Here is an 18828-nt window from a genome sequence, read left to right as displayed (position 1 = left end):
ATCCTCCTGGCTTCAGTGATCCGCGGCGGTGGCAGGCTTACTTGCGCTACGTCAGCGATGGTTGGATCCGGGCCCTGGGAGCTCCCCAAACATCATTATGGTGGTAGCGCCAGCTCAAACTCTGGCGGGCAGGTCTTGACAGCCCCCGATGCCACCTGGTTCACAACAACGACATCGCCGCCATCTTGAGCATCCCGCAGGCGACCAGACTGTAGTCAATTCGTCGGCAAGCAGGGCGATGAATCTCCCCAATAATGCTGCGGGAGCCACCATCCCCCCGCCGTCACCCCTCCAAGCACTCGGGTGCTCTTTGCAACATCCCAAATCAGGATAATTAGCAGGGTCGGCACAGAGCTCCAAGCTCACACGTCTTCCCTCACCCGCTCTGTGGCCACGCCTCCCTGTGGAACATAAAGCCTTAGTCTTCCAGAGAATCTATTACAGGCAATCATACAACTCCATTCGCAAACATGGGTTCGGGTGAAGCTAGGGTCCGGCACACATCTCTCGCGGAAAATAATGACAACTAGAGGCAGGGATGTGTATTGGCCCCCCTTCTTTTCAACCAGTTTATAGCAGATCTATCGGTGACCCTGGATGGCACCAACAGCCATTCTCCAAAAATCGGTGGCGCGGGTCTAAGCAACCTTTTGTACGCTGACGACCTTGTCCTTTTTAGCCTCACTAGGGTGGGCCTACAAAGGCTCCTTGATAAACTGCATGATTACACAACTATTAACCAATTAGAGGTCAACCTAAAAAAAAACGCAAGTCGTCCTTTTTGGTAAGAAACGACACACAGGTGGCGGCTAGTCTTTCAACAACATAAGCCTCATAACAGGCCAGTCGTATAAATATCTAGGCGTCCATTTGGATTCTAAATATAATATCAGAAAGCAGCGTAATGAGATTGCAGTCAAAGCAACAACTCTTGCGGTATCACTAGGCAAGCTTGTAAAAAGCTTGCAAAAAATCTCTCAGGCCCAACTCTATCGCCCCTTTTGGAGGTGATGAGAGCAAAAATTGGCCCTACTCTATCGTATGGTATAGAGCTATTTGGGGGGAAAAGGAATACAGCCCTGAACCAGCACACAACCAAAATTTATAAAAAGGTGCTCCAGCTGCCAAAATCTGCATCTGCTGCACAGATAAGACTGGAGATGGGGCTGATAAACTACGATGCCTCCAACATCGGGGCATATCTTAATTTCTGTCACAAATTAAGACAAGCGGATCCCAACACATTAGAATCCCTGGTCTGGCAGGAAATAACCCGGAATAACCCAGGTGGAACATACAGCCGTCTCTTTAAAGAGGCCATCCAGCAAATGTCTGCGAGTGACTTGTGGGCCCTGAATCCCAGTCAGACAGCATTTAAAATAGGGATCAAAAAGGGTGTGAGAATGACATCAAGTATCACCGATAAATCATTCTTCTTGAAACGTAGTCATGCCTGGGCCCTTGTAAACTCTTATAGACGGCTAGCCCCCGCCTCCTATTTGGCCTGCACATATTCACTCCATCTAAAACGCAGCCTTATCGCCATTAGAATGGGCGACTGGCGATTCCTGAAAGATCTACCCCCCCTGGCGACGCACCACGGAAGATTTGACATGTAGAGGGTGTGGCAAAACAGCTGAAACTATGTCGCATGTGATCTGCCTGTGTCCAGTTTTTAATTCAGAACGCAGGCGGAGACTTAAACCAGAATGGAATAGGCTGGGTGTTAGGACCTGCAGGCAAGCCATCACGGCAGCCTTGAACCCGGAGAATACTTTGTTAAACATAAGACTCACAAACTTTATTCTGCATGCATATCGTAACTTTAATCAAAAGAGGCCCCGCTAAAGACTCCCTTCCTCCTGCCAACTCTTACGGAGGCTAAAATAAAATGAGCTGTAGCTTCACGAATGTCGGTTACCTCCTAAAAGCAGGATATCATCAATGCCGAGTATAATACAAAAGGGTGGAAGAGATGACTTTTTTCCTTGTACATCATGCTTCAATCTATTCTATTCTATCTAAAGAGGCTTAAGAGAAGACACTTCCTGTTTTTATAAAGATTGCTAAATGACCATGCTTTTATTCTTCACTGATTTTTATCTTATTTATGGATACACAATGTGAATTTTGTAACTTTCTTTTAAAGATATATGTGCTATATGATTTGATAAAGCCTTAGTCGCTAACAGCATTGAATGAAAAAATAAGCTGATGAATAATGTACTTTTTAAAGTAAAGAGAAAACTTTTATCAATTTATACATTGCATTGTCAGGATCTTCTTGAATAGGGGTTTTCACTCAGTCAAGGTTATTCATGATGCAAATTGAGGCAAGCTAATGAGAATAAGTGTTTAGTTCTAATGGGACAACCAGGAAATGACTTTGTTGCTTCTTTTACTCTGACATATCTGCTTTCAAGAGGCACAGGGAAACAGATAAAATACGGCCAGGAATCGTGGAAATGAGTTTGTTTCTGAGTTTATCACATACAGCTGAGATATGTGGTGACCTCAAGTTCAACACTTAAAATACCAGCTAGGTAGATTCGGCCTGCCATCGTTACAAAGTTTAAATTTGTTTTGTTGTTTAATGGTAACACCTGTTACTGTTCAGTGCTTGAGAACAGAAGTGTGACATGAAGGGCTACATAAAAAAGTTATCATAATATTTTTTTAACTACATCTACAACAAAGATTCTTCATTCAAATGTCTATGATAAAGGCTAATTTGTGGTTTTGATCAAAGGAGAACAGTGATATGTAATGCCTGTGTTGGGAAAACGCTGACATAATTAAGAGTTTGATAGACAGGATATTCCCTCACAAAGGTGGCGGAGTACACTGTCCTTCAGACCCTTAGTCCTCCGAGTCTACTTAGAATCAGGAGGGCCGTCTCATTGGCTCTGCCCTCGGAAAGCTTACTCTCAAGAACCGACGGTGTAGAACCCGTGAGAATAAGGACGTCAGACTGTCCATGCTATTCAGAGACGAAAGGTTGTTTTTTTCTGTTGATTACCGCCAGGAAAAACCTTGCGGTGCCATACAGAAAAAAAATCACAGCCCAGGAGAAATCTCCCAGGGTATACGGGTCATTCGTTTTGTGTTTTTCAAAAGCAAACTTTCGCTTTGCAAGTTTATGTTTAAATATCAATATTTTTGGTATGCAGCTGCCTGAAAGAGAACTGCTGTTCACCAAACTTGTAGTGCTTTCAGGGAAACTACCCAGTCACGGCTGGCATGAATCGCGGGTGGGGGGGCAGGGAGTGCGCAGGGGGGGTTAATTTAAATAATAAAATTAACTTACCTTCTCGGGTCCCGCCTCATCTCTGCTCTCCTGCTGTCCTGCCTCCAGCAGTAACAGGAAGCAGGCAGCCTTACTCTCTCCCCTAAGCCAATCACAACGCTGCAATGGCAGCGTTGTGATTGGTCGGGACAGCGCCCAGCCAGGCGCCTATGGGGAGGTCATTTTCTCAATGTAGGCTCCATTGAATCCTACATGGAGGAAGGGCTGAGTGTGCATGACTGGTTTAGGCAGCCCCAGAGGGCCGACCAAACAGTCAGTGCCCTTAACAGTGGGCAAGCCACTCATCCCCTGCCCTAGAGCAGGCCCGCCCCCAGCTAAACCTTTCTACTCTCTTACAGTGCGAGAAGCAGAAACATAAAATAGTAGTTATTACCATTTTATGTTTCTGCTTCTCGCACTGTGAGAAAGCAGTAGGGCGACGCTCCTCCGCCCTAGTGCCGGAGCCGCCCATGCAACTACCTTGATGGCAGTTCCTCTGAAGACAGAGATCACTGCGGGCTGGTGATGATCTCTGAGTTTGGTTTATGGTAGTCCATCAGGGTGGCTGACATCATGCTCTCCATCACCCTGATGGATGGAGAGGGCCAGTCGAACTTCAAATCAGGCCCATAGTACTTTGTACTGTGGATAAAAGAATACAGAACCTAGTCCTAATTCACTTATTGAATGCATTTTTCTCTGCATTGCATATTCATAGCACAAACCTGTAAGTATTGAAAATAAACAATATAATAATAAATGGAAGGGCAAACTTTATAGACTATTATACGAATACACCAGTAAAGTTACATTATACTATCAAGTAAGGAATCAGGTTTCATTTTCATTATCAAGATTAAATATATCATGTCATGGCTCACAAACATGCAATAGTTGAGGTGATATAATTTCCTTATTTGCACAATATTTAGACAATTCTATGCTGTACCTTGAATTTCCCATAAGCATTCGGATCGATCTCAATAACTTCTTTTGGAAGATTCAAAAGCTTCCTGATGTTCACTAATAAAAAAGGGAAATTGCAATTAATTAACAACTCGTAAAGGATTAAATACAATTAACCGTAGCACACAAAAGAGTCTGTGGTTAGCCAGTGGCTAACTAATATAAATGTTATGGTCAGTGCCTATAATAATTGTTATTGGAAAGGATTACATATAGAATTATAGATGGGTAACAGTGAATTACAGGATGTTTTTCACTGAGGTATTCTGAGTGATATGAAATAGAAAATGAGAGAAAAGCTCGAGTTGTCTATGATATCACTCAGAACCCTGAGGTGAAAAACATCACTGTAATGCTCTTTTTACCCACCTTTAATTATATGCTATGAAAGGCTCCCCAAATCTCCCCTCAGTCCCTAATAAAAAGAATACCTGCCCTCCTGTCACTCCCCCCCCCACCCCACCCCCACACTCTCTGAGCCTTCACTCCCTTTCCTTCAGTAGCTGTGCGCTCTGCATTCGAGTGCTGCTCTCACAGAGCCCAGCGAAAGAACCCTAGACTTCCTTTATGATATAGCACAGTGAGTTAAGAGATCTGCAACCCACCGTTGCTATGTCACTGCAGTGAATTATCACATTTAGAATGTGACATTTACACTAATAGCTCTCAGCGAGAGCAATATATAACATTAAAGACAATTGCTTATGAAGACGTTGGTTGGAATTGCAATAGCTCTTGCTTGAGATTCAGTGAAATACTGTTTTGAGAGTTCAGCAGGTTGTTTTTCAGCCACTTCTTCAGCTTTCCATTGTCTTCATGGAGAGAACGTGATGTGATGATAATATGCATACTGAAACACAAAGTCCCTATGTTCCCAAGAACCAATTAAAGATCATGGGTATCTAGGAGTGTGACGAGAAAGACTAGAACTTGGAATAATACAAATTACGTAATTAGAGCAATTCGATTTTGTCCATCTTCCACATCACATTGCTTACATCATGAGGATGTACCAAAGACGAAAAAACTGAACACAACGGTGCTAGTTATGTTATGTTATGTTATGTTATATATGTCTTTTATAGCGCACGCCTACTCCGAAGAGTGTCCCGGCGCTTTTATTGTAAACCTGTAACAGATAACACAACACAGAAAGTAATAGACCCAAACAACAGAAAAGAGAAAACTAAAGAGCAAATAACCACGTTTTAAGGCCCTTCCTGAAGGCCAGCAGATTAGAGGTGCTACGCAGTACCAAGGGCAGAGTGTTCCAGAGCTGTGGCGCCAACAGCCTGAAAGATCGACCCCCAATGCGTGCCCTAGGAAAGAACAGGTTAACAAGAAGGCATAATATTGCATTATCATGTAAAAGTTTCTTCTGTAAAAAGACAGTGGCTCACAGTGGATACTACACACGAACCAGAAGCAGCTGTAAGGCCACTCTCCACCTCCAAGTAGTGGGGCATGAAGATGTATGGAGAGGCTGAATGAGAAAATATCAACCTCAAAAATACTGTGCTACAAAAACATCAACTCTACATACTCATTTGAGATGTCATCAGTGATGTCACTGACCATGTCATGAGTGATGTAATAAGTGAGGTCATTAGCAGTGCATTGCAGGAGCGTAAGTTATAGTTAGCTCAGGCAACTATAGCTGCTGAATTTGAATGGTTTGTGTGAGTGAAATCTGAGCCAAACCATAACATCCCTGTAACCTTTTATTTCAGTGAATTTCTAAGGTTTTTACAAATTCTATTTCCTAATTATAACGCCCCTGTAACCTTTGATTTTTCTTTGTGAATTTCTATGGTTTTTAAACGTTTTAATCCTAACTTTAACCTGTCGCCTTTGAGAGTAGGTGTGTGAGAGGCTGTGTGGATCTGTGATTGGGTCTGTGAGTGCCTGTGCGAATGTGTGAATGGGTGGGTGAGTGTCTGTGTAAGTCTGTGAGTGGGTGTGTGAGTACCTGTGTGAGTGTTTGTGTGAGTGCCTGTATGTGTCTGTGAGTGAGTCTGTGAATACTTGTGTAAGTGGCTGAGTGGGTGTGTGAGTGTCTGTGTGAGTCTGTGAGTGGGTGTGTGAGTGCCTGTGTATGTCTGTGAGTGGCGTTATAGATTTTGGGCTTTTGCATACTTAGGGACTTTGAAAGGGAGAACCATGGACTGTGCTCTCACCAAGAGACAAGAAAAAAGAAAGCACTCATTACAGTCACTACACATCATATTGTGCTTCAATAGATCAACAATGAATTTACAGCTTCCGGCAAACAGCATGACGGTATAGGAAGTGCTCCGGAGTAGCTCCCGATGAGCTGTGCTGTGATCCGAAGTTTAAAGTCGGTCCGGTGGCCCTGAAACGATCGAGGCGGGTCCTCTGAGGTCCAGGAGCCTGCAGGGTTGAAGAAGCTGCCTGTGCATGCAAAATAACCGAGTAACCCAGAGTATGACAGCCAGCGGAGCGGAGTGAGCGCTCCAAGATGGCGGCCGGCACTACTGGAACAGGTCTGGCAAGATAGGGCGCCGATCCCGGGACCCAACACCGAGAGTGCCGGACAGTGAGAGGCAGACGCGGGCCAGTGGAGCGTTAGCGCAGTGAGTACAGGTCCCGCTACACCCGCCTGAACGGAACGGAAACGGCCCGTGGGAGCGGGCCACAGAGAGCACCCGAGCCCCGTGCGGGACTGACACTGAGGAGCGCTCCAGGCCTGGGACTACCGCGGAGGGCCTGCACTACCAGCATCAGGCGCAAAGCTCGAGAGGGCGACCTTGAAGTACGGAGGCAGTTGGCAGGACTCGCCTGATAGTGCCGGGAGGAGGAGCAGTGGAGAAAAGACGACCCGGGAGCCGGGACCTGCAGGCACTGCACAGGTGCAGAGGGTGAGCACCGGAAGGGCCTTGTCAGAGACACCAGACCGGGCTGACCGGGGAGAGTAGGGGACGGCTCTAAGAGGTGGGGGAAGAGCGGACTAACACCTCGGCAGAGAGAGCTGATGCCCCTCCCTCCCCCTCCACCCCCACACACCGAACCTGATCTGCCAACAGAGACCCGAATCAGTGGCCACAGCCTGGAGAACCCAGTAAGACCGGTCTCTCACTATGTCGCCTGTCGCTTAGAACACCGAGGTGGCACCAGGAAAGAGCTGTGCACGGGTGCAGCTGCCAAGGACTACGCGACTTAAACGCCACAGGGGATGGCAGCCGCCAAAGGGTAACCAGGTAGCACGGAAAGCCCAGCAACACAGGGGAGGAGTAGAGGCGCAGCAGGGACGGACCACCCGCATGTCATAGGCAGCAGCGAGGCCATTGAAATGCGAGAAGACCCACAGTACATAAGAGACCCTATTGTGAGAAACGGCAGATCCCGGGCCAGAGGAATCCGGAAAAGAAGACTGAGGGTGTCGAGTGTAACCGCCACACCAGTGGGGCACGGGACGTTACTGCCAGTAAAGAAGCCTGCGGGAAATCCCCCCCCTCTCTCACAGAAAATAAAGGGAGGTGAGGAGTACGAGAGGGACCGGCCTGAAAGGAGGAGAGTCCAGAGACAGGCGAGATGGGGAAGAGAGACCCAGTCGCTAAATCCTCGCGGCAGGAAACCCTAGATAATTATGCCATGGCTCGTCCGCAGAAAGATGTAACCCAGGCGGCCCCAGGCGCACGTTCAGACACTGAATTGCTTATGGGGGCAATACAAGCGTCCAGGGCGGATATTCAGGACTCGAGGGCAGCCCTAGAGGTCAAGATTGGAGAGGTGGGCTCAGAGGTGCTGCTGCTGCGTCAGGACTTTCGGAATCTGACAGAGCGGGTGACAACGACGGAGACACATATCAACGAAGCAGAGGACTCTCTCACCACCCTCTGCAAAGACATGGCGGAACTTCAAGCATCACACCGGCAACTCTTGTGGAAGGTGGACGACGCGGAAAACAGGGCGCGACGCAACAACCTACGCTTTGTGGGTTTTAGAGAGGGCATCGAAGGGGCGGACATGGCGACCTATCTGCATTCCTGGCTGACAACAAAGTTTCCGAAGGCGCACTTCTCGAACTGCTTCATAATCGAGAGGGCGCATAGGGCGCTACTGGCAAAGCCACCGGAGGGAGCGAGGCCGAGACCAGTCATTGCCCGCTTCCTGAACTTTGCGGACCGAGATCTAATACTCCAACAGGCAAGGAAATTGGGGGAGATACGCCTAGAAAATGCGAACATTATGATTTTCCCAGACTACAGCCAGGAGGTACAGAAACAACGACGTTCATATGATGCGGTAAAAGTGAAGCTGAGGGACCTACGCATAACCTACATGTTGCTCTTCCCGGCAAAATTGAAAGTAATATTTGAAGGCAAAACAAACTTCTTCAACCGCCCGGAGGAGGCCTGGCAGTGGCTGGAGGAACGTCCTATGCTACGGGGGGCGGCAGAGGAAGGAAACAGGATACGGGATGAGATAGCAGCCACCAGACTTGGACGCAGCCCTCCTAAGACCCAAAGACCTAAAAAACGCGGACCAGAAGACGCACGCAGACGACACCATATCCGGGGCTCAACACATCGGGCCGGGGAAGACGAAACTCGGCATCTTCCGCGGGGAGTGTGGTGACGGGATCCCGGTTCAGCTGCCTGGCAAATCACACTCGCTCCGAAGGGGAAGACGACTCAGGAGGCCGTACGTCGGATGGAGAGGAAGAGGAAGGACGCTCCTTACATCCCTTAGTGACTGCAATCCATGAACTGGAACAAGAGACGCCCGGCCTGGAAGGAGACCTGGGCAATGGGACACAAGACTCACATTCCTGAACAGGGTCAGGACTGGTATCTGAGAAAGCAGCTCATCGATGAGGGGGCACGTAGGTTACAAACCCCCTTTTACCTATTGCTTGCTATTTATTGCTTGGTTATGTTTCTGTACATTGCAGATTGAGTGGGCGGGGTCGGGACACGCACCCGCTACGTAAACTGCAATCGTAGGTTAAGGGGGGGGGAACCCAAGGGAGGGCGACAGACCCTCTCCGCCAGCGGTCTTGGCTCTGCGGCAGTTGAGACTGAAGGGGGTGTGGTGGGGAGGTGAGCATGGGGGGAAGTTATGGGTGTTTCCAGTTTGAGGGTGTTAAGGGGCGGAAAGGGGAGGGGGGAGAGGGGTGGGGGAGGAATTGTTTGCAGCATGTCACACTACTCACATATGCCCACGACCTGAATGCCCAAAACACCCACCCTGTACACACCACTGACATCGAGATAGGAACCGCTGATGACTAGCGCAGTAGGGGAGGAGTGGAACACAGGAGGGATTAGGATCCTAACATGGAACGTAAATGGCCTTGGCTGCAAGATTAAACGAGGGACGGTACATAATGCGGTAAGGTGGACAGGGGCAGATGTTATTCTACTGCAAGAAACGCATATGCAGGGCACTAACTTTCCCTTCCTTGCGCGACGACAGTACAGAGTCCTCGCGCACGCAGGGTTCACATCTGGGTCAAGGGGAGTGGCGATTCTGATTAGGAAGCACCCGCCTTTCCAGGTCACCCAGACATGGCTGGATCCGCTGGGGACATACGTGGGAGTGAGGGGACGCTGGGGAAGGCAGGACTACACGCTCCTATTGGCTTATGCACCACCCAAACTGCAGGAAGCCACACTCAGAGCAGTCACGGACATCTTCCTACAAACAGCAGACACAGTCCAAGTATTAGGAGGGGACTTTAACGATGTCATGGACCCGGTACTGGACAGGTCGGGAGTCAGAGATAGGGCCTTAGCACCCACGTTGCTAGCAAGGACAATGGGGACCCTGGGACTGGTAGACACCTGGAGATGGCTACATCCAGAGGCTCGCGGATACTCATTCTTCTCCGGGGCGCATAAGGTAAACTGCCGAATAGATTATGTGTTCATGTCCCGGCAAGAATTACGAGCCACCGATACGGCGGTCTACCAGGCAAGGGGCATTTCAGACCACTCCGCGCTCCTGATTAAGGTAGGAGGAGATAAGGGACCCACACGAGGCACCACATGGCGTCTAGCGGCATGGGATCTGCAAAATGCAGACATCCTACGCGGCCTCTGGGTGGAGGTGAAGGTATATCTCGCGGAAAACGAGGGCACAGTCACCTCACGGGTGACACTCTGGGAAGCACTAAAGCCAGTCCTCCGGGATAGGGCCCGGAACAGGATAGCCGCGGAAAGAAGGAAGGAGGGAGAAGAGGCCCGCCGGATGGAAACTCAGATCCTGGCACTAGAACAGAGTCACCAGTCAGGGAAAGATGGGGGGGCCCTCCGACAGCTCTTGGACGTTCAACGTCAATATAGGCACTTGGTGATGGGTGAGGCGCGGGCACAGGCGCTGGCGACACTCCACCGTCTCTATGATGTGGTGGATAAATCTGGGAGGCTATTGGCTTGGCTCAGCAGAAAAGAAAGAGACGCGAGGTGGGTGGAGAAGCTAGAAGACGGACAAGGAGGATGGGTACGGACAGATGAACGTATAGCGGAAGCTTTTGCGAAATACCACAGAGCATTCTATGAGGCTCGGGATCTAGGGTCCCGGGACGACGCGTTGACGTATATGAGTCGTATAGAACTCCCAAGTCTCGCGGAAGCTGATCAACGCGAGTTGGATATGGACATTACGGTCGATGAAGTCCGGGAAGCACTGGGTAAACTCCGGTCAGGGAAATCCCCGGGCCCCAATGGCTTTCCGGCCGAATTGTTTAAGAAAACAGCAGACCTGCTCGCCCACCATCTATTGGGACTCTTCGAAGACGCGGTGGTAGAAGGTGCGCTGCCATTAGATCTGCGTCAAGCGACTATTGTCCCAATCTACAAAGAGGGAAAACCACCTGAGGAATGCGTATGGTATAGACCCATTTCCCTCTTAAATGTGGAGGCTCCTCGTGACGATTTTGGCCACTCGCCTCAGGGGGGTGATTTCGGGCCTAGTGCACTTGGATCAAACCGTTTTTTTACCGGACAGAGGGACCAGATACAACCTTAGACGGACCCACAACTGGCTAATGGAGGTAGGCCATAGGGAGGAACCCCACCTATTTTTATCGCTCGACGTGGAAAAAGCGTTTGACGCTGTGCATTGGCCCTTCCTGGAAGGGGTATTGAAGCAATTTGGCTTTGGCCCTAAGTACACACAGTGGGTGAGACTACTCTACACCAATCCCAGGGCAAGGGTGAGGGTCAACGGAGTGCTGTCGGAGGACTTCCCCATCAGGAGGGGCACCAGGCAGGGGTGCCCCCTGTCTCCCCTACTATTTGCACTGACCATAGAGGTGATGGCCTGCGCGGTCCGACAAAATGTGGACATTAGGGGGTTCCGACTATGTCAGGGAAGCACTCTGGAGGAAAAGATCTCCCAATACGCAGATGATGTACTTCTGTACGTCTCTTACCCGGACACTACGATCCCAGCACTATTTTCGGAATTAGAGCGCTACGGTGCTAGAGCAGGATACCAGATAAATTGGCATAAGTCTATTCTTTACAACCCACAGGGGTAAGGCAGGTGGCCCTCTCTCCCCGAGAGACTTAGGAAGACTGGAGAGGGTTTTATGTATCTAGGGATTTTTATAACGGTGAATAGCGCCCTGTCCTACACCAGAAACGTCAAACGTATCATGAATACCTTCACGGAGGACGCGGCGCAGTGGCGACTACTTCCACTTACGCTGCTGGGCCGAGCGGCCATGTTTAAAATTATATCGTTACCTAGATTTCTCTATGCCTTCCAGAATGAGTATTTCCCTCTTAAGCAACGGATCTTCCAGGAAATCCACGCGGAGCTGAGGACCTTCCTATGGCTCGGAAAGCAGCCTCGGGTAGCATTACAGACTCTACAACGACATCAATATGACGGGGGAATATCATTGCCCAACATAGAAAAATAATATTGGGCGGAACACCTGGCACCCATAAATGAATGGGTACACGCCCCGGCCTCCCATCCCACATATGCGTTAGAACGACACACAATGGAGAAAAATAAGTACTTACACTATTTATACGGCGGCAAGGGAAGCAACAGATTGCTTCCGGCTACACAAGTCACGCTAGGGGCTTGGGTAAAGGCGACAAAGGCCACGGGTTGGGACGGTAAGCCAACGCAGCAAACCCCTTAATGGAAATGTACCTGGCTGAAAGAGTTGAATAAGTTGAAGGGCTTTCAGAATTGGGATGCCATTGGCATCTCTACCTTGGGTGATGTGATGAAGAGAGCGGTACTACAGTCATTTGCAGAGCTACGGAAAGAGTATGGGCTCTATCACACACAACACTACAAATATATGCAATTGAAACATGCCTGGAGGGCGGAGGGGACACTTTCGGAAGCCCTCCCGGAATATGCACCATTAGAAGGACGCCTCCTACAAGAATGTATCCCTAATAAGGCAGTGTCTCTGACTTACAAAACGTTGATGAATAATCTCCCGAATGGCTTGGGGAAACTTAGAGATATATGGGAAAGAGACGTGGACGACATGGACGACATAGACTGGGGCACGGTCCTGATGCACCCGAGGGAAGTGGCCATTAAATCACGCTTACGGCTCATCCAATTCAATGTCCTCCACTGACCATACTTTGACAGAGCCCGACTGCACAAAATAGGGCGGACAGCGGACCCGGGCTGCTTGCGCTGCGGTCATGGGGAGGGAAACTTCTTCCACACACTTTGGTCCTGCACGAACATACAAGCCTACTGGGGGGAGATACTAGGAGAACTGGGTGAAGTGCTAGAAATTACTCTGCCGGCGGACCCTAAGCTAGTCCTCCTTGGGATGACGAATGATGTGGACCTGCCACGCCCACAGCTGATATTCCTGGTATTGGCCTTAGTAGTTGCTAAGAGAGATGTGGCCAGGAAATGGGGAGCCCCAGAGTTGCCTCAGCTGGAGGAATGGAGAAAAGGGCTAGATCTCTACATGGCGGCGGAAAGAGTCACATACAAGGCGAGGGGGTGCCCTAAGAAGTTTAAGAGAGTGTGGGGCAAGTGTCGGCAGTACCATGGTCTAGATGGCGGTCTCTGACCGAATTGGTAGGGCTCTGCTCCTGATTGGACAAGATACGCTGACGGCTAGCCCTTGCAGAAATGATCTCTACCGCCTTAGGGTAGGGGGGTGGAGGACAGCGTGGGATATGGAAGATTATGTTGGATCAGTGAAGGAGGTGGGGGATGGGTGGTGAGTGGCAAGGAGGATTGTGATGTATAGTACAGACATGCTTGTTTTGTGGCTGCAATATGAAAAGTTAATAAAAATGTTTTAAAGAAAAACAATGAATTTACCTCCAGTAAGGATTTCATATCGTTTTTCAATTTGAAATATGAGAGGAAACGCATTTGCTTTGCCTCCGCTAAGCCCAAATAGTTAGGTTCATTTTTTACTGAAGTGGAGCTGCAACCGGGGCACCTGCTATGTTTATATTTGAAAGTGCTTCCCATTGAGGTTTAATTTCTGTGAAATCAGCACCAGGGCCAGAATTGACCCTCATTTTTCCAAAAAGAGTCCCCAGTTTTGCCGAAACATCTACCCAACTGGAGTATTTCATTTGGTTAATTAGTGAGTGCTACATCGATGGGTAAATGTCTTGTGCATATTCTACTCTATAGCCTCGTAATGGACCATCAGGTGTGCATGTAATTTTGGCAATGTGATTGTTCCTCGAGCGTCTTCATCCACAAATCTGTAATAACGTGAATCCTCGTCAAGAAAAGAAGACAAAACTAAAATCCACACCAAACAAGGGTACGTCTTCTTTACTAAATGAAGTAAGTACTTCTTTGTTTGGTGAAGATGGCCTTGTATTCCTGTGCATCAATGATGCATCACCAAATCGGCAGGAAACGTGCTCAGAGGCCTTATGTTTATCTGTCCATCACGTGGGAAAAGGCGGGAAGACTTTGCATACAACTAAGGAAAAAAGAGCGTGGCCTAATGGGTGTAGATTGGGGATGATTTTAGGCACTTGCATATTCAGGGTAATTAAAAAGGTGAATTGTGGACTCAGCTCTCAGCAGGAGATGCCTAGAAAGAAACCACTCCTAAAAGTCACCCCAGATCAGGTTGTGCTCCAATAGTCACCTCCATTAAGGATTTCATATTGTTTTTTGACGTGAAATATAAGAGGAACCACATTTGCTTTGCCTTCGCTAAGCCCAGAAAGTTAGGATTGTTTGTGCTTCACTGAAGTAAAGCTTCAACTGGGGCACCTGCTATGTTTGTATTTGTAAGTGCTTCCCGTTGATGTTTAATTTCTATGAAATCAAAACCAGAGTCAGAATCAAACCTCATTCTTTCAAGAAGAGTCTCCAGTTTTGCCAAAAAAGCCTACCCAACAGGAGTACTTTTATTTGATAAGTAAGTGTTACCTCGTTGGGTAAATGTCTTGTGCTTAATCTACACTACAGATGCGTAAAGGACCACAAGGTAATGTTGCCAGTTACCTTATGTGTATATAATTTTGGCAATGTGATTGCTCCCCGAGCTTCTTCCTACATCAATCTCTGATAATGTGAATACTCGTCAAGAAAAGATGAAGAAACTACAAAGAGGTGAATCTCTTCCAAATAGGTGTGCTTCCTCTCTTAACTAAATGAAGTAAATGCGTCTTTGTTTGGTGGAGATGTCCTCGAATTCCTCTGTATCAATACTGTATCACCAAAATCGCCTGGGAAGGTTCCCGGGTCCTTTTGTTAAGCTGTCCATCAATGTGGGAGAAGGGAGAAGACCTTTACATACTACAAAGGAAAATGGGGCATGGCCAAACGGATGAACCTTGCAGATAATTTTGTGCATTTGGATACTCAAGGTAATTCAAAGAGAGACCAATGGTCTCTGTTTATATTTTTTTCCAAGGGAAGGGTGGCCATGCGGCCCCCTCCCTATGCCAATTACGGACCCAGGGACCCCATTCCCTGGGGCCCGGACAAAACCAATGAAGCCGAGAACGAGGGAGGCATCAGCCGAAACGCGTCCCGAAATTTTCATTTGTGAATAAACAGATGAACAAGCACCCGTGAGTGTGGTACCTTCTTTTCTGCGAAGGGGATTGTGAGCTGGATGTATCTCTCTCTCTCTCTCTCTCTCTCTCTCTCTATATATATATATATATGTGAACAAGGGCTGCAAAGCCCGAAACGCGTCATGTTTTGGTTGACAATGGGAAAAAGCTGGTGAAATAAAAACACTTACCCGAATGCTGTGGTCTGTCTCCTGCTTCGCCGGTCCTGTTGGATTGGAGGTGGTCGTTTGGAGTTACTGTCGATATATATATATATATATATATATATATATATATATATATCCTCGCTCCTGTTTTCACCAATTGCGACGGGGCTCTGGCGGTGGGTGCCGCGACACGGTTGGTGCACCGTGTAATATTACAGATCCAAGATCTCCTCTCCCAGACGAGAAAGAAGAAGCAGCACTCGCGGGGTGAGTTACAATGTTTTCTTTATTCCTTTACAGACGCGTTTCGGGTCAAGCCCTTTGTCAATGTGATAACAAAAAATGTTACACAGGAATCATTTTTAAGCAAAGCGTGATTTCAGGTGGAAACTGTAAAAGGACCACCCGCTACAAATCCGCGGGCGCCATGTTGGAATGTGCAAAGACGAATAGAATTTCGTTGTGTATCAATAGGCAAAATCACAATGCATATGGATTATTAGATACAATTGATTCATTAAGCCGTGAATCACCAGGCAATATTATATCACCTTATAAACTGCAGGGTAAAAAGTTTGAACGTGTATACCTAGAATGTGACAAATTGTTTGGAGAATCATGGAATGATAACATGTATATTATTAAGCTGCACACGTTTTTATTAACTTTTACTCTACAGTAAATATCGAGAAAATGGGTATATATTTGGTCAGCCGATTCACGGCTTAATGAATCAATTGTATCTAATAATCCATATGCATTGTGATTTTGCCTATTGATACACAACGAAATTCTATTCGTCTTTGCACATTCCAACATGGCGCCCGCGGATTTGTAGCGGGTAGTCCTTTTACAGTTTCCACCTGAAATCACGCTTTGCTTAAAAATTATTCCCGTGTAACATTTTTTGTTATCACATTGACAAAGGGCTTGACCCGAAACGCGTCTGTAAAGGAATAAAGAAAACATTGTAACTCACCCCGCGAGTGCTGCTTCTTCTTTCTCGGCTGGGAGAGGAGATCTTGGAGCTGTAATATATATATATATATATATATATATATATATATATATATATTACCTACTGGCAGTCAGTAGTAGGTAGTTATAGTTAGGAACTAGTATCCATAGAAAAAGCATTTTTTGTTTTGCCAATAAGTTTGGCGCATTTTGCCAAATCCTTGCGAAAGTTTCAAAACTAGTTTGCCACTCACTTCAGCTGCTGTCTTGAAAGTTTCGATTTGATTCGCCAAGAGGGGGCTGAGAAAAAGGGGGAGTCCCGAAACGCTTTTTCTCCATGCAATTTCCCGTAGGGATTTTAGACACAGCTACAGCCAAAGCGCGAATGGAAATAAACCAAATTTGACAGAAAGGTAGCTGTTGGTGAACAAAGCAACCTTTTTATAAATTGGTGTGAATCTGTTCAGTAGTTTGGGAAATATTAGGGAAAATCCAAATGGGTATATACGGACGCAGACGCGGTTCCTCAGGGGTTCTGACAGTCCCCATGCTCAAATCTGATTGGCTGCCAACATTTCAACCAGGAAGTGTTGGCAGCCATCTTGGGATTCAGCTTCAGCTGAGTCCCACAAAAAATGGGTTTTAAAAAATGAAATGAGGGCAGGGTAGGAATACCCTGACCCCCAAGCCTTGAGTTATTTCAGTTTTTGTTGCAGAGACACAACCTAGCTTGTATCCACAGCAAAAAAACTAAAGAATAAGCACAGTCTCATGTGCTTGTTTTTAATAGAGCCCCCAGATGGGCGAAGTCCCAGGGGCAGCTATGAATAGTAAATAAAAAAGGGGGTTGTGCATGTGGACCCCTCCGAGGGCATTTTTATGCCCTGGGGACCACCACATCCCCGGGGCTACATAAACATAGAGGGAGGGCTAGGTGGACACACCAGGGCCTCAGGGACCACCACATCTCTGGGACTTTTTAAAAAAATGAGGGAGCCACACAGACCTCACTCTAAGGGCTTTTAGAAGTCCTGGGGTCAATCACCTCCCGGGGCTAAATAAACAAAATGAAGTGGTCCGTATGGATCCCTGGCCCCAGGGACGACCGCCTTCACAGGGCCCCCTCCTTGGCCATATACATTCACAGGGACCACCACCTCCCTGGGGTTGGACCATGCAAAGCAAAGGAGGGGGCCTAAGCCATATCGCCCGGGGACTCTCACCCCAAGCACCGGCTCCTTCTATGTCCTGGGGTGCCCATCCCTGGAAATAGCTGATTGCTTTAGCATGGCGAGAGCTGTGACAGCTCCCATCAAGCTAAAGCAGACACTTCTGATCCAGTGGGTGGAAGCTGTCAAAGTACTCACGCCTGCTGAAAGGGGAGGTTTTGTCTTTTTCCCTGCCCGCAGATATGAGGGCAGGGAAAGAGATGAAATAGATTGCTCTTGCATGGAAGGAGCTCCCTTTCCAGGAGCTCCCTCCATACATCAACAATGTCAGCTTGAGACTCCCCGTGGTCCTGGGGAAAAGAGCAGAAAGAGGCAAAATAAAGGTCAGAAACTATCAGAAAGAGGAAGAATAAAGGTCAGAAATGAGCAGTAAGAGGCAAAATAAAGGTCAGAAATAAGCATAAAGAGGCATGATAAAGGTCAGAAAGAGCATGAAGAGGCAAAATAGAGATCAGAAATGAGCAGAAAGAAGCAAAATAAAGGTCAGAAACAAGCAGAAACAGGGAAGCTAAAGGTCAAAATGAGCAGAAAGAGGCAAAATAGAGATTAGAAACAAGAAGAGGCAAAATTAAGGTCAGATACAAGCAGAAAGAGGCAAAATAGAGATCAGAAACGAGCAGAAAGAGGCAGAATAAAGGTAAAAAAACAAGCAGAAAGAGGCAAAATAAAGGTCAGAAACAAGCAGAAAGAGGTAAAATAAAGGTCGGAATCGTGCAGAAAGAGGCAACATAGAGATAAGAAATGGGCAGAAAGAGGAAAAAAAAGGTCAGAAACGTGCAGAAAGAGGCACAATAAAGGGCCGAAACTTGCATACAGAGGCAAAATAGAGATAAGAAATGGGCAAAAAGCAGAAAAAAAGGTCAGAAACAAGCAGAAAGAGGCAAAGTAAAGGTCAGCAATTCACAGAAAGAGGCAAAATAGAGATCAGAAACAAGGAGAAAGAGGCAAAATAAAGGTCAGAATCGAACAGAAAGAAGAAAAGTAAAGGGCAGCAATGAGCAGAGAGAGGCAAAATATAAATCAGCAACAAGCAGAAAGAGGCAAAATTGAGGTCAGAAAAAGCAGAAGAGGAAAAATAAATGCCAGCAACATGCAGAAAGAGGCAAACTTAAAGGTCATAAGTGAGCAGAAAAAGGACAGAAAATGAGCAGAACTCACCCAGGCATTCATATACCCACTCAGAGAACACCTCAAACACACATACCCACTAACAGACT

The 18828-nt window shown here is 47.3% G+C and overlaps 1 protein-coding gene across 1 annotated transcript in view; it reads right to left on the bottom strand.

The window, feature by feature from the left end:
* LOC144762717 (uncharacterized) overlaps positions 1–18828 on the bottom strand; it is a 924777-nt gene that overhangs the window by 456299 nt on the left and 449650 nt on the right. The window contains exon 9 of the mRNA XM_078647968.1: positions 4236–4309. Coding sequence (XP_078504094.1) covers positions 4236–4309 — 74 coding nt within the window. The remainder of the gene's footprint in view (positions 1–4235; positions 4310–18828) is intronic.

This window comes from Lissotriton helveticus, chromosome 1_1 (genome assembly GCF_964261635.1).
Source record: "Lissotriton helveticus chromosome 1_1, aLisHel1.1, whole genome shotgun sequence".
NCBI classification, from domain to species: Eukaryota; Metazoa; Chordata; class Amphibia; order Caudata; family Salamandridae; genus Lissotriton; species Lissotriton helveticus.
Note: the sequence above shows the minus strand (reverse complement) of the source record. Positions and strands in the feature narration are given on the sequence as shown.